General features: G+C 41.5%; 1 protein-coding gene across 2 annotated transcripts in view; it reads right to left on the bottom strand.

The window, feature by feature from the left end:
* The window catches only part of tcea2 (transcription elongation factor A (SII), 2), a 53,955-nt gene extending 39,588 nt beyond the window's left edge, over window positions 1-14,367 (bottom strand). For both annotated transcript variants that reach the window (XM_084333032.1, XM_084333033.1), the window contains exons 1-3: window positions 14,136-14,367; window positions 4,830-4,892; window positions 1,887-1,992 (exon numbers count right to left, since the gene is read on the bottom strand). In XM_084333032.1, the coding sequence (XP_084189158.1) occupies window positions 1,887-1,992; window positions 4,830-4,892; window positions 14,136-14,204 (238 nt within the window). In that variant the 5' untranslated portion in view covers window positions 14,205-14,367. The remainder of the gene's footprint in view (window positions 1-1,886; window positions 1,993-4,829; window positions 4,893-14,135) is intronic.
* Window positions 14,368-15,827: the final 1,460 nt, after the last annotated feature.

Below are 15,827 nucleotides of genomic sequence, written 5' to 3'. Positions count from 1 at the left end.
TGGTCGTCCACAGTAATACACATTGGCCGTATTACGGGGAGGGAAACTGAAGGGTGGGGATCGGGCGTTGTGGACAGCGACTCCTACAGGTCGGTTGGTGCGCCTGCGCAGTAGAATCAGGAAGTGTCGGGGGCAGCATGAGCCTCCCACGCGTTACTCCTAGTCACTGAGAGATCGAGCTGCGCAGGTGAAAAGATGCGACTGCTGTTACCTCAAGTACCGGAGGGGACTTGTGCTATGTATGACTTAGTCCACATTGCAGCCGGCTTGTGGGAGGCAAGAAACAGCGTCCGTGACAGGGGAGGGTTGAATTGGATGATACGAAATTGGGATGGGAGGAAAATATAGAAAAATGGGAGAAAAAGTGGATAAAAAAAAAAACATACTATTGATAATCTAGCGTTTATTTGAAACCGATTTATAATTAGGCCGGAAAATGACAACGTGTTTTGTGTATTCCTGCAGAATAATTGAATTTTTTGGAAGTTTAAAAAAACGAGCGTTTTTCAAAATGGTATAAAACGGAAATGAACCGACAATCCGTTTCAACAATGTTGACTGGAAACAAGTCATTGATAAGCGACGGGCGTATTAGACACATAGCCATAATATAAGATATAGTTTATGCGTTCGCAAATGTGATCGCCCTCCCATTGACTACAGCGCTGGCACTCAAGCGCTATTTCTGGCGCCCCCTGCTGGCACTCAGTGTTAAAGACTTAAACTAACGTAGTCCGGCGTAGCGGAGATTGCGCTTGTCACCAATGCAAGAGACTCCGTTCTCGACTCCCCGAGTCAGCATTGCCTGCGGCTTGGGCCAGTCGTCATACTATCTCAATTGGCAGAGGTAGCGGGTGGAAAGTCAATGGGTGGGGATTGGACGTTGTGGACAGCGACTCCTACAGGCCGGTTGGGTGACGCCTGTACAGCAGAGACAGGAAGTATCGGGGGCAGCGTGAGCCTCCCACGTGTTACTCCTCGCCACTGAGAGTCCGCGCTGTCTGGTGAAAAGATGCAACAGGCTGCCTCCTCGTGTACCGGAGGGGACACGTGATGCAAGGCTTCTATCCTCACTACAGCCGACCAGTGGGAGGCATAGTCTAACAACGTTCAAGACAGGGGAGGGGAGAATTGAAGGGGAGAATTGACTATACGAAATTGGGATGGGAGAAAAATGAGAAAAAGTGGATACAAAAAAAAAAATACTTAAACTAACATTAGTTGCTTACGCTAACTAAGCTAAGCTAACCGTGCTCAGAGGCATAGAGAAGATAGTTCCATTAGTGAGGAAAGGGGGGGGGGGGTTAGCTTAGCCTCTCTCCCTCTACGTTCAATGATTTTAAGTAGCAAAACGTTAGACTATAAAAACAAACTAGATAGTTGATAAACATTTATTTTCATTAGCTGAAATATTCTGCTATAAGCCATTCTCCCTTTCTGTGTGTGTGTGTGTGTGTGTGTGTGTGTGTGTGTGTGTGCGCGCATTTGCATCCCATCTCTGGTCTTTGGAAAGACCAGATAAGGTCAGGAGTTTGATATTATTAACTGAGGATGGACAGATAATGTTGATATTGCAACATACATTTTTTTTAAAGCTAAAAAAATACAAAGTTTAAAGCTCAATATAACAAAACGTGGCACTTTACAGTGAACAGGAGGCCTATTTGTATTAAAAACAATATTGTTTTTTATTTAAATGTCTGAACAATGTTGAAATTGAGAAGTTTAGACTTTAGTTCAGTGTTATGAAATAAAACCTTTGTTATTACAGACAGTAAAGTACAGAAAAAAGTTAGCGCCGGGTACCGGTATCGATTCCCAGGTACCGGCATCGGTTCAAATGTGAACGGTACCCAACCCTAACACACACAAACACGTGTTCCTACCCAGTAGCTTCTTCCAGGACTTGATGAGAGACTTGGCTAGAGTCTGGACGTCCTCATCTGAACTCTGCTTCCGCACTGCATTCACTGACATACCAACCCTGGTTGACTGACAGACAGAGATGGAGAGAAAAGAGAGATGGGCAGAGAGACAGGCAGACAACAGAGAAGAGTAAAGATACAAATGCTTTCAGTGTCATCAGGCATTTGGGAAATTTTAACTATATGATTAAATGACCTCATTTGTTAAAGTGATTGTTAAGTTGGGAGAGTTAAGTACAGATAATAGTCAACTGGAGTGAGCACAGTACAGTTGAAAGAAAGGAGCCTTGCTCTGAAAGTAGCTTGCATGCTTTTCTTTTACCTAACTTTGCTCTTTGTTTTTCCTGTTTAAAACATGTAGGCAAACACGCTTATTGGTCTTTTTGACCTGTAGTTCCACACCATCATTGAACATGAAAATAATCAGTCGAGCTCACTTCACTTTTATGTGGAAATGTATGGTCAACAGACCTTCAGGGCATACACAGAACTGTTCTTTAACATCTTACCTTCTACAAGGATTTTGATTTACTACCATTTGAAATGGCTTAATTTGTCCTATAAATTATATAATATAATATAATCACTGTGGTAGTTTTGAACAGGGACCATCTGTAACACTAAAGATGGTGGCAACAACAAAACTACTTTCTACAAAACAAACATTCAGAGAAAATAATTAAATGTGATTTTATGTCGAGTAACATTATGATTTGCTGCATTTTGAGGTGAATTTTCTGTTTTAAATGAAACAATCTCTGCTAAAAGGCTGGAAATCGCACAGGGAGTGGTTGCTATGGTAACTAAGGACTCAGAAACAACTATGGCGAGTATGTAGAAGCTGGTGTATTGTCCCTTTTTTTTTATCCACTTTTTCCTCCTTATTTTTCTCCCACCCCAATTTCGCCTCGCCAATTCTCCCTTCAATTCTCCCCTCCCCTGTCTCGAACGTTGCTGGACTATGCCTCCCACTGGTCGGCTGCAGTGAGGACAAAGCATTGCATCACGTGTCCCCTCCGGTACACGAGGAGGCAGCCGTCGCATCTTTTCACCTGTACAGCGCGATCTCTCAGTGGCGAGGAGTAACGCGTGGGAGGCTCACGCTGCCCCCGTTACTTCCCGATTCTGCTGTACAGGCGCACCAACCGACCTGCAGGAGTCGCTGTCCACAACGTCCAATCCCCACCCACCAGCTTTCCCACCCCTAACACTGCCAATTGTGTTAGTATGAACGACCAGCCAAGCTGGTAGCAACGCCGAGAGCTGGGCTCGAACCCAGCATCTCCTGCGTTAGTGGCGAGCGCCTTGCCCACTGCGCCACTTAGCCGCCAGTGTCCTTTTTAACCAAATTAACCATTCTGTGTCGTCAGTAATTGACCAGTAATTATATGCAAGACAGATTACTTCGATACGGATGACCATTCAAAGAGATAGGGGTCTGATCTCATTAGTGCCCGTCATCAAGATGGTGGCATAGTGAACAGACTTCTCTTCTTTTCAGACTTTGATATTACAGGTTGATACTACCAGGATGCAGACTAACAGAAGGTACAGCAGGATGCAGACTTAAAGAGGCATTGCATCCTTTGTCCCACACATTCAGCTGCTTAAGCTCTGATAATATTATCTGCATTTCTGCTGCTTAACGAGCTCCGACTGATGATATGATCTGCATTTCAGCTGCTTAACAAGTTCTGAAGATATGATCTGCATTTCTGCTGCTTAACAAGCTCTGATGATATGATCTGCATTTCCCTGGTGATATCGTATGGATTTCAGCTGAGCCACCAAGCTCTGATGATATGATCTGAATTCCAGCTGCTTAACAAGCTCTGATGATATTGTAACCGAGTGGATTTGAACCTGGGACCATAGGATCCACGGCCATCTGAATTTCAGCTGCTCAACAAGCTCTGAAAATATGTTTTGACTTTCAGCTGCTCAACAAGCTCTGATGATATGATCTGCATTTCAGCTGCTCAACAAGCTGTTATGATATGATCTGCATTTCAGCTGCTCAGTACAAGCTCTTGATGATATGATCTGCATTTCAGCTGCTCAACAAGCTCTGATGATATGATCTGCATTTCAGCTTCTCAACAAGCTGTGATGATACAGTTAGTATAATTTGGATTTCAGATGTTTAACAAGCTCCGATGATATGAATTGATATATATATAATAGAACATATATAGCTATAATGATTATATTATGTTATACATATATATATATATATATTATTATAGTATGTGATCTTACCTGCAGTCTCCACAGATATTATTATAGCTGTACGTGTTATAGTATGTGATCTTACCTGCAGAGTCTCTAGAGATATTATAGCTATACTTAGGGTTGTACCGATTACATTTTTTACATTCAAAGCTTCTATTGAAGTTTTCGAATGTAGCTTTGAATGTCTGTTGTATATATTACGGTAATAATAAAATCCTCCAAGAAAATTCCCAATTTGAATAAAGTGATTCCTCTGATTAAATGAGTATTTTCTTTTATTAAATCAAACTTTCTTTAATGAATATAACGTCAGTTTCGTCAACATAAATAATGCAATAAGGGCACGGTTGGTACGAAAGTGATGGGCAGATAGGCTACATCATTTATGATAAATGTTTTATTTAAAGTTTTATGACGAGTCATATACTATAATAGTATAATACTATAGTGTAGCCTAATCTTTATCTGCAACTGTGAAGAAAAAACATATTGGTTTAAACAGAATGAATAGACACATACAAATATATATTTTTCTTTTTATAATTTCTTTATATTTCAAATGTTGATTTAGAATTTGAATGTCAACGTTATGAATGAATCTTCGAACTATTCGGTACAGTCCTAGTTATATTATAAATATATATATTCTATAACTATAAATATAGATCTTACCTGCAGAGTTTCCAGAGACATCTTGGTATTCTTTAGTTCTGTCAGCAGGTCAATGGCACCATCCTTTAGACCAAGAGACAGGATTAGTGGACCATGTGATCACTCAAAAACATGCTTCCACGGTCATTTGATACATGGAAAAACCACCACACTAGTTCAGTTCAATCTCTCAATGTACTTGGACTTCATAATCAGGATTAATTCTGCTGCCTTCTCAGTGCAGAGAGACAAGACCAGAACAAGAACAGATCTACATGCAGAGTGATGCTTCACATCTAGAATTCCAGTAGTTTGGAATAGTTTCCATCAACAAAGATTGATGCAGCTAGATTTACACATTTATACTGATGTATCACAAATAATACATCAACTATTTATTTTACACTGCCATTACAAACTGCTCATCAGCGCCACCTTGTGGCAAAGTGTCTACTGGTGGGAAAAAAGCTGAAAACCAATATCAAGGGATGGCTTCATCTTTTAAAATGAGTAGACTATATAGACCCAGGCATTTTAGCAATATAAAAAAACAGTACCAGGAACAGGATGTAATGTCAGAAACCTCACACTGTTGGTAAAAAAACATTCCCATACTGTGCTGAGGAATAAATACATTCCGTATGTGGAATGTGAACAGACAGATAGAAAGAGACAGAAAGACCGTAGAGGTAAACAGCAAAACAGAATTGCTTCACCTGCCGGCCAAATCCTCCCCACTGACTGACCTTTCCATCACAGTGGAGTCCTTGACGACCGGCTGAACTTCTCCGCTCACATTGCCGCAACAACCAGAACCTGCAGATTCCTCCTGAGCAACGTCAGAAGGATCCGCCCCTTCCTGACAAAAGAAGCCACTCAACCCCTCGTTCAATCAACAGTCATGTCTTGCCTCGACTACTGCAATGCACGGTTTGCCAGACCGCCACCAAGACCAAGGCACTTCAGTTCAACCGATCCAGAACACAGCCGCCCGCCTGATCTCCAACCTACCAAAGTCAGCCCATGTTACCCGACTTCTTAGGGACCTGCACTGGCTCCCCATAGCTGCACTAATCCGCTTCAAGGTCTGTGACGTGGAATATTGCACAGCGAAGGGAACGGCTCCCGCCTACCTCCAGTCAATGGTCTCTAAGTAACTACACACCCTCAAGATCCCTCCGCTCGACATCTTCTGGCCGCCTCAGACCCACTCCTATCCGAGCTCCGGGAGGGTCATCAAAAAGAAGCCGCCTATTCTCCGTCCTTGCTCCACAATGGTGGAACAATTTCCCACCACAATTAGAACAGCCGAAAACCGACCAATCTTTCGCCGTCGACTAAAGTAAAGACACACTTTTTCAATCAATATCTGAAAAAATTCAATAAAAACACTAACCTTCTTCTTACGGTCCTCTACTATCATGCACTCTTCCACATATACTAATGTCTCTACTACTATGCACTCAACACTGCAGCACTCAAGTTTCAACACTTTGATGAACATAGTTACTCAGCTGAAAGAGTTGTACCCTTCCTGCTGACTTGTCGTACACAACTTGTAAGTCGCTTTGGATAAAAGGGTCAGCTAAATGACAAAATGTAAATGTACACACACCCCAGACCGACAGGAGGCATGCGGTAGTCTGCACCCTCCCCAGATCAACATTATACTTTATTGTGTCAATAAATCACTCTACATTTAGAGTACACACACATATACATAGTCACACATACATACCTGTACGTAAATACACACACAAATGTACATACGTATATTGTAAATCTTGACACTTTTCTTTTTTTTACCCATCACCAATACAAAAAACACAGACAAAAGGGTGAGTACCAGTATAGATGTTACTGATCCTGGACTGGTAAACCTATCCATAGTATACTATACATCCAATATCCATCCCTACTAGTCCCCACATACATACAAATAAGTAAAAAAAATTATAATAATAAAAAGGGAAAAAGGACTTGTATTTTCATTATATGTGTAGGCCTATGGAATATTCCCCAACAATTGGGTAGTAGTAGTTCAAACGGCTATCAAACTGCTACTACTATAGTTTTCTATAACCGTTTCATGTTACTTAACTCCTCATCTCAACGCCTGATCTGTCTGTCATCTAATACCTTTCCATAACTTTTCCAGCATATTTTCATTCTTATTAATTTTGTAAGTTGCCTTTTCCATACTATATATGTCCTCTACAGTTTCTAACCACTTGTTTACTTTGAGAGATTCAAGTTTTTTCCAAGCTATTGTTATTTGCTTTATAAAATCTCAAAATAATTTTCTTTTATAATTCTTCTTTTTGTAGGTTTTTGGGGCGTGTTCCTAACAGTATATCTTGTTTTTCTAGATACCCCACTTTCTCGAACATCTGTTCCATTATGTAAAATATCTGACCAGTAGATTTGTATTTTTCTACATGTGAAGAATATATGTGTATGGTCCGCATTATTCTCCCCACATTCCCTCCAGCAACTAGGATTATTTTGTGTGAATTTGGATATATTCGATGGTGTTCTAAAGTACCTCATATTTATTTTCCAAGCATACTCCTGCCAAAAGGGTGATTTTATGTAATGGAAGATATCTTTAAAACTTTGATTCCACTCATTATCTGGTAAATTTGTTTTCAGTTCCTTCTCCCATTTATTTTTAATATAGCTTAAATCTTCAATTTAGTTTTCTTGAAGTATTCTATTCTGTAGATTTGTCCAGTTGTGTTTGAGGTTATGGCTTTGGTGAGTCTTTATCATGTATTTCAGAAGGGGATGGAGATCTTCAAGAGTTTTAATTTGGACTTTTTCTCTCAAGTAGCTTCTTACTTGCAGGTATCGATGGAAGTGATTACTTGAACAGGCATATTTGTTAGCTATATTTTCAAAAGAACCCACTCCTTCATTGTACATTTGATAAAAACGTATGAGGCCCTTAGCTTCCCATGTCTTAAAGAAACCATCAATACTGTTGGAGAAAAATCTGGGTCCCATGCTATTTCTCTTAAGCAGATCATTTCTTGTTCCTTAATTTTATTTATTTTACATATTTTCCTCCAGATTTTAAATGTGTTATATATAGAGTAATTGTGTATTTTGATCTGTGCTTTTTTTTTTTTTTTTTTTTTTTTTTTTACAACTGGAGAAGATCCATGTGATGAGTGATTCCACTAGATTCAACTCAATTGTTCCATTTGGGACTAATCTCGTTTTTCATCCATATTAAAATCGGTTTGACCTGTGCTGCGTAATAATAATTAATTCAATTAGGTAATGCAAGTCCCCCTCCTTTCTTTTGTTGCAGGATTTTGAGTTTGACTCTAGGCTTCTTTTCATCCCATATAACAGATTCACAAGGTCCTGATCTCAATTTGATTTCGATTCGATATTGATTTGATTAGGGCTGATGGTGCTGGGGTTCAGGGGTCCCGTCTTAAAAATGATACAATCTGATATCTATTTTTCCCAGCCCTGCTTCCTGTGAGCAGTGTCCTAACCTGTTGACACTGTAGTGGTTCCGACTACTGGAACTTCTGACACATTTCTTTTACATTCCCAACCTGTTTAGGCCATGTGGACTGGGGTGAGACATTTTTATGAAAGAAAAAGGGTTCAAACTTGAGTTCATGCACTAAACCTGTTCAGATGAGGACCGGTGCTACTCAGGCCTAACAAAATTAATAGTTGGTTTCAGGTTGGTTGTCAGTTTGGCCATGGGTAGGTAGGGAATTTATTTTATTTTATTTTTTTATTTTTTTTATTTCCCACGGCGACTATGGATAGGGAATTTCTTTATTTAATTAAAATGTTCACAACAACATGGATGCATGTACTCTGCCAGCATGTTTAATATCCATAATACTAAATGTTTGACTAAGATTTCTATGAAACTTTATTCAAAAAAAATATATATATAATTTTTTTTAAAAACTCAAAATATATTGGGTCGCACCTAAATCGGCAGGGTCGGTCGGCAACCTGAAACCAACTATTAATTTTGTTAGGCCTCAGATAAGGACCATAGTCATCAAAAAGGAAGGGACTGAAGACATGGATCATCTTTAGAAAAATATTTAATAGGGTGCAAAAAACTTTAACACAAACGTGTCTTCTTCAGAGTGAACTCTGAGGAGTGAAGATACTCTCAAGAAGACACGTTTGTATTGACGCATTAGTGATTTTCTTGCACCCTATTAAATATTTTTTCTAAAAGATGATCCGTGTGCTGCAGTAGTACCTTCCTCTTTGATAAAATGTTCAAAGTATTTTGTCGTTTTGATGTTTACTATACGACAGACACAGTAGAGCTGGGCAATAAAACGATAACGATAATTATCACGATAAATTATTTCCTCGAAATAAACGTGGTCGCAAAGTTTCGATATATCGATTTTCCAAGCTTGGATATCAGCACACGCACTAACAACCAATCAGGAATAGAGCTACGTTACGTGATGACGTGCTTACGCACCACAGCTCCAGATGTGTTACTGTTTTGGTTTCGATTTCCGAGGAGATTAGTTTAGCAACTTTAGTTAAGAAAATGCATGAAAATTCCAGTGAAGGAGATGGCGACAGTGAAGGAGATGACAACCCTACGCCTACGGCCACCGCAAGCCTTAGCGCCTCAAATGTAGAGGAAATTATTAATAAGAAAGGTGTTTCGACGTCGGCAGTATGGACACATTTTGGCTTTTTAAAGTCGGACAAAAATCAGAGCAGCGTTCGCTGCAAACTGTGTCAACGACCGGTGCTAACAAAAACGGGGAACACAACAAACATGTTCTATCACCTAAAAATGTATCACTCATTAGAGTACACTGAATGCAAACGCATTCGGTCGGAAAGGAGTGGTGGCGTCAGCCGACAGCCACGAACAAGAACCATTGAAGAACTACCTATGCAAGTACCTCGCAGCAACAAACGCTGGAACAAAAGTTGGATCTAACAAAATGGATTTATATGGACACATTCATGTAGAATTCAAGCCGGGACCATAAAGCTTCTCAAAGGGTTGGCTCGACACGCGACGGCTCTCCAACTCGTCTCGTAGTGACGTCTTCGTTCTACCGCAGCAAAAAAAGTTAGACAGTCTATTAATACCCCGCCGGTGCCGGGCATAATAAGTTAATTAAACTTGACAGAAATAATTATTTCATGTATATCGACGATAATTATCGATATCGAGTGATATGAAAATAATTTTATCGCGATAACGTTTTTGGCCATATCGCCCAGCCCTATGACACAGGCCAAAGACCAATTACAGTTTGTTTATAAATTGTAATTTCTATTGCCAAAAAAAAAAAACTTTTATTAAATTACCATGAAACAGGAGAGCTTCTTGAAACTAATAGTTGTACCACAAAAGAAGGTGGTCTTTGATAGAGGGTACTGTTTACTGTTCTGTATTTAACACATTGACCGCCAGCAGCAGGGGGCGCTGATCCCCCTTCATCGCCAGGTCTTTATTCAATGGATAGTTTTAGACTGCGACATTTGCGAGTGCTTAAAATATATCTTATATTATATCTATGGGTCTAATAACGCTGTCGACTGTCAGTGAGTTGCTTCCAGTCAACATGCCCAAAACAGATCCGTACATTTCCGTTTTGAATAGAGTATGGTTTGGGTGCTTTTGAGTAATTCCAGGAAAAAGACGAGAAAAAGGCATTTTACTGTAATCCAGTCATCACGTTGTAATTTTTCAGCTGATTATCGATCATCCTGAAATCAACGCTAGATTATCATTATTATCTCATCGTGCATACATGAAATGGCCATCGTAGCAGGGCGCTCGCCCCCGCCCCCCCCCCCCCCACACCACAGTCAACGGTAATAAGCACATAGACCTACACACAGATAAAAAAATATCAGATCAACGCAAGGTTTCATATAGTGTTCTTACCTTGTCTGATGTAATGCAAAAAAAATAATCCAAATATCTGATTGACTATTCCAGTTATCCACAGCGATCATGTCCCCAACATTATGAAGCGTTACACACGGACGAGATCGGCTCCCAAAACACACAAGCCCATTTCAAATGGGATGCAATAGCTCTGCATGGCAGTAGAGGGCGGTGTTGACCGTCTGCCTGCTCAGACAGGGTCTGAAGGGTATACCAGAGGCTGCAGCTATGAATTATGAATAGATATAGCGAATAAACGAAATAACGATCCCAAAAACGAGTTAACTCGTTTCTGGCACTGAACGCATGTGTAACGGATATGTACCGCGATAGTGTGACTACGGTACATAGAAGTAAAACTCACTCCCCTGAGGCATCCAGACTGAGCGCTTAGAAGGGAATTCTTTCCTAGCGCAAAGGTCTGTGGTGTCGCCCGCGGTGCGGTAGACCGGGGTTCGAATCCCACTCAAGGCATCGAGGTGCCTTGGGTGGAGTGGAGTGAGTTTAGGGGGGGGGGTGAATGTAACGGATATGTACCACGATAGTGTGACCAGAGACGTGGCTGGCTCGGTAGCGGTACATAGAAGTAAAACTCACTCCCCTGATCCTCAGAGACAGGATATACATGGTTAGTTAGCAGGGAATTCCTTTCTTGGCACAGCGGTCTGTGTTGCTGGCCCCTGTGCGGACGCCTGGGGTTCGACTCCCACTCAAGGCATGGTCCAAGTGTTTGGCAGGTACAGTGTTGTACCGGCTACAGTGGTGCCGTGACCCGGATGCCTGAGTGGTGTGAGTTTAGGGGGGGGTGAATGTAACGGATATGTACCGCGATAGTCTGACTACGGTACATAGAAGTATAACTCACTCCCCTGAGGCATCCAGACTGAGCGCTTAGAAGGGAATTCCTTCCTAGCGCAAAGGTCTGTGGTGTCGCCCGCTGTGCGGTAGACCGGGGTTCGAATCCCACTCAAGGCATCGAGGTGCCTTGGGTGGAGTGGAGTGAGTTTAGGGGGGGGTGAATGTAACGGATATGTACCACGATAGTGTGACCAGAGACGTGGCTGGCTCGGTAGCGGTACATAGAAGTAAAACTCACTCCCCTGATCCTCAGAGACAGGATATACATGGTTAGTTAGCAGGGAATTCCTTTCTTGGCACAGCGGTCTGTGTTGCTGGCCCCTGTGCGGACGCCCGGGGTTCGACTCCCACTCAAGGCATGGTCCAAGTGTTTGGCAGGTACAGTGTTGTACCGGCTACAGTGGTGCCGTGACCCGGATGCCTGAGTGGTGTGAGTTTAGGGGGGGGGGGGGGGGTGAATGTAACGGATATGTACCGCGATAGTCTGACTACGGTACATAGAAGTATAACTCACTCCCCTGAGGCATCCAGACTGAGCGCTTAGAAGGGAATTCCTTCCTAGCGCAAAGGTCTGTGGTGTCGCCCGCTGTGCGGGAGACCGGGGTTCGAATCCCACTCAAGGCATCGAAGTGCCTTGGGTGGAGTGGAGTGAGTTTAGGGGGGGGTGAATGTAACGGATATGTACCGCGATAGTGTGACCAGAGACGTGGCTGGCTCGGTAGCGGTACATAGAAGTAAAACTCACTCCCCTGATCCTCAGAGACAGGATAGACATGGTTAGTTTAGGGAATTTCTTTCTTGGCACAGCGGTCTGTGTTGCTGGCCCCGGTGCGGACGCCCGGGGTTCGACTCCCACTCAAGGCATGGTCGAAGTGTTTGGCAGGTACAGTGTTGTACCGGCTACACATGGCGGGCAATAACGAGTTAACTCATTCTTGGCGCAGATCCAGTTAAGATGAATATGTTCCGTAATATATATTATTACTTGCTTTAGTCCAATTAGGGATGTTCATATCAGGTGACTATGGATGCAATGATATGAGATTTGTGGTAAGATTGTAGTCAAGAGGAATTATCACGGTTCCACAGTATTATTATTTAGAAAAGACATGTACATGTTTTATAATGACTTTTTTTCATATTTCTTTTGGTCGCACAAAGAATGGGCGTATGTCTACTTTTAGACTGAAAGTGAGTGAAATAGAAAAAAAGTCAATAGCTGAGTTTAGCTAAACCTAAATATAGAATATTGTAGACTTAGGATAAGACAGCCTACCGTAGCTTCTAAAATGGTTGGTTAGGTTAATTAACCTTGTTTTTAAATCACATTAACTTAAATACATAATTACCTCCTTATATCACAGCATTGTTGGAGTGGAATTGTAGAACCTATGTGACCGGTTCTAGTGACTGGCTAGTTCTTGAGGTCCCCAAGTTTGCTCAGAACTTGGCAAATGTGCATTTTCCTTTGATGCCCCTATAGTTTATGGAATGACCTCCTAAGAACTTAATCTCTGGTCGAGTTGTACAAGTTTTAGTTGATTTCTTCTTGACATGCTGTCATTTATGTATGTTAATATTTATGTTATTTTCTTCTGTATGCAGCTCATCGTCAATGTAAATGATGGAAACCTCAGTGCCTAAAAAAATATATATATATAACGAAAGACACTAAAAAAATCATAGGCTTACAACTCGGAACCCAACTGCGATCAATCATAATATTACAATTGTAGCATTCATAATGGTCATATCCCATTAGAGGCCAGACTATATTCTACATGTTTAATATACATTTCCATCAGGCACAGAGGATAGCAGCCTATTGGCTACTTTACTATTGGGGGGGGGGGGGGGGGGGGTATGGGACATACAATACCTACTCTTAGAACTAATTAGATATTAGGATAACTTTATTAAAATAAGACTAGGTTGACCAGTTAATTGATAAAACCTGTGCGCAGGTTTGACAAATAATCCAGCCAATCACAGCTCTTGCTTTTCTAGCGTCACAAACACGTGAAACTGTCGAACTCTACAGAATGATTTAATAAAGAGTTGTATAAATATATTTCAGGTCAAGACAATGTATACAGAAATAACTCGTGTTAAGTATTGATTGTAATTGGCAGACCATCTATTTCATTGTGTATTCATGTTTTGAGTAAGGGGACGGCAAAGTAAGATTTTCTTCTCCCTGCTTCTTTTCGCTCATGGAATGTGCAAATTGACATGTGCTTTGATTATTAGCACACCGGTTTTTAAATTATTATTTGTTTAATGGAACTGCGCATTGCTGTGCATTACGATGAACGGAACAACTACAAATTAAATTAAACAAGGAGAGTAAGAAGAAGTGAGGTAGGCCTGTTTACAAACGCACACACACACACACACACGCACGCACACACGATAAAAGCAGAGCTCGCCTACATTAACAACAGAAAGCAAGCGGCAGTTTTCTAGACTCTTCTGTCCATGTAAAGGTAGAGGACATCACCAGGCATCATGCATGTCTACCTGATTGTGTTGTGATGAACACTCACCGTGTTCTTCTTCTGCACCATTTTGTCCAGCTTTTTAGCTATGCGCTCAACCTCTGGGTCCTTCGCCATGTTGCTGTTATAAGTCTCCTGCTTTCCTCTCTTCCTCGGTTACGGATAGACCTCCATTTATGTGGAATAAAAGTTGCTCGCTTTCTTTCTTTCTCTCTCTGTCCTCTCCCTTCACTCCGTCCTCCTCATCCACCTCTCTCTTCCAACCAGCTGCGTTTTGTCTCGCTTGTTGATGTTGTGTGGTGACCTGGGAGAATGTGGGACTTGTAGTTTTTTTTGGGGGGAGGAGGAAAACTCCACTGCAACCTTCCCAACATCATGTTAGAGGTTTAGGTTCGGCTACATTTTCAAAACGCACCTCCTGGTCTTCACAGTTTAAGTTACTGGGGTACTATAACATAATGTTCAACCTAATATACTAACCTACACTATAGCACTCAACACTTTGATGAACATTGTTACTCAGCTGATAGAGTTGTACCCTTCCTGCTGTCTTGTTGTACAAAACTTGTAAGTCGCTTTGGATAAAAGCGTCAGCTAAATGACAATGTAAATGTAAATGTATGTTAATAATAAACTTTAATTGTATAGCACTTTTCATACAAGATTTGCAGCCCAAAGTGCTCCACATGTACAGCAGTAAAATAGACATCATATACTTGTCAGAATAGAAGCAATGCATAAAGTGCAGACACAAGACTTAAAGGGAAATGGAATTAGAAAAATGTGTATGCATTTTCTTCCTTCCCTCATATTTTCATTCGGAAGTGTTTTGCTATAGGTGCACTTTAGACAGTGGAAATTTTGCTTATCGTTTTTTTTCTTGTTGCTGTTTCTTCGAGATGGCATCGCCTCCGAGACTCAAGAATCCTTTCTAGGGGCTCCACCAAGCGCTCCCTCCTTCCAACCTCCGCTGTACGCCACCGAGGCATACGTGCAGTGCCGCCTGCAGGCCTTTGAGCGCCCCTCACTCGTGAGGAAGATATAGCTCCGGTGTCCCCATCAAACAGACCCCGACACGGGCGCAGTCTCTCTGGTGGCAGACGATTGCGGCACAAGCTCTCCGCCTGCTTGCTCCCGCCGTTCGGTGGTGAGCGAGTAGGATGGGTAGTTAGAGAAGGAGGAATAGTACGCAGGCCGCAGGGTTTGATTCCCTTCAGTTCGATTCCCTGGTGCCAGAGAGGACCTTAATAATAATAATGGATTGGATTTATATAGCGCTCTTCATGACACCCCAGTGACCCCAGAGCGCTTACAGAGTCCATTATTCGTTCATACACAGTCATACCGGTGGTGGTAAGCTACAATTGCAGCCAGAGCTGCCCTGAGGCAGACTCACGGAAGAGTGACGAATAATCATCGCCTACGGCCCCTCCGACCACCACCAACATTCATTCACATGCAGTGGAGGTTTCTCTATGACAACACGTGAAACACAAATTCACTCATAATTCATAATTATTATTAATTTACATATACCTATATATCAGTGGCGAATTCTCAGGGCCTTCAAGGTATTCAGAGAAGGCCCTGTGAGCCTCAGAAGAAAGAAAATATGAATTTTAAAAATTACTTTTATAATTTTAATTTTTAAATTTTTTTTAATCAAATGTATTAAAATAGTTTGTGTCGCTAATCTGTTAAAACCGCACTGTTTCACTCGCCATAGTTGTTTTCGACCCA

This window comes from Notolepis coatsorum (genome assembly GCF_963971535.1).
Source record: "Notolepis coatsorum genome assembly, chromosome: 17".
Taxonomy (NCBI): Eukaryota; Metazoa; Chordata; class Actinopteri; order Aulopiformes; family Paralepididae; genus Notolepis; species Notolepis coatsorum.
Note: the sequence above shows the minus strand (reverse complement) of the source record. Positions and strands in the feature narration are given on the sequence as shown.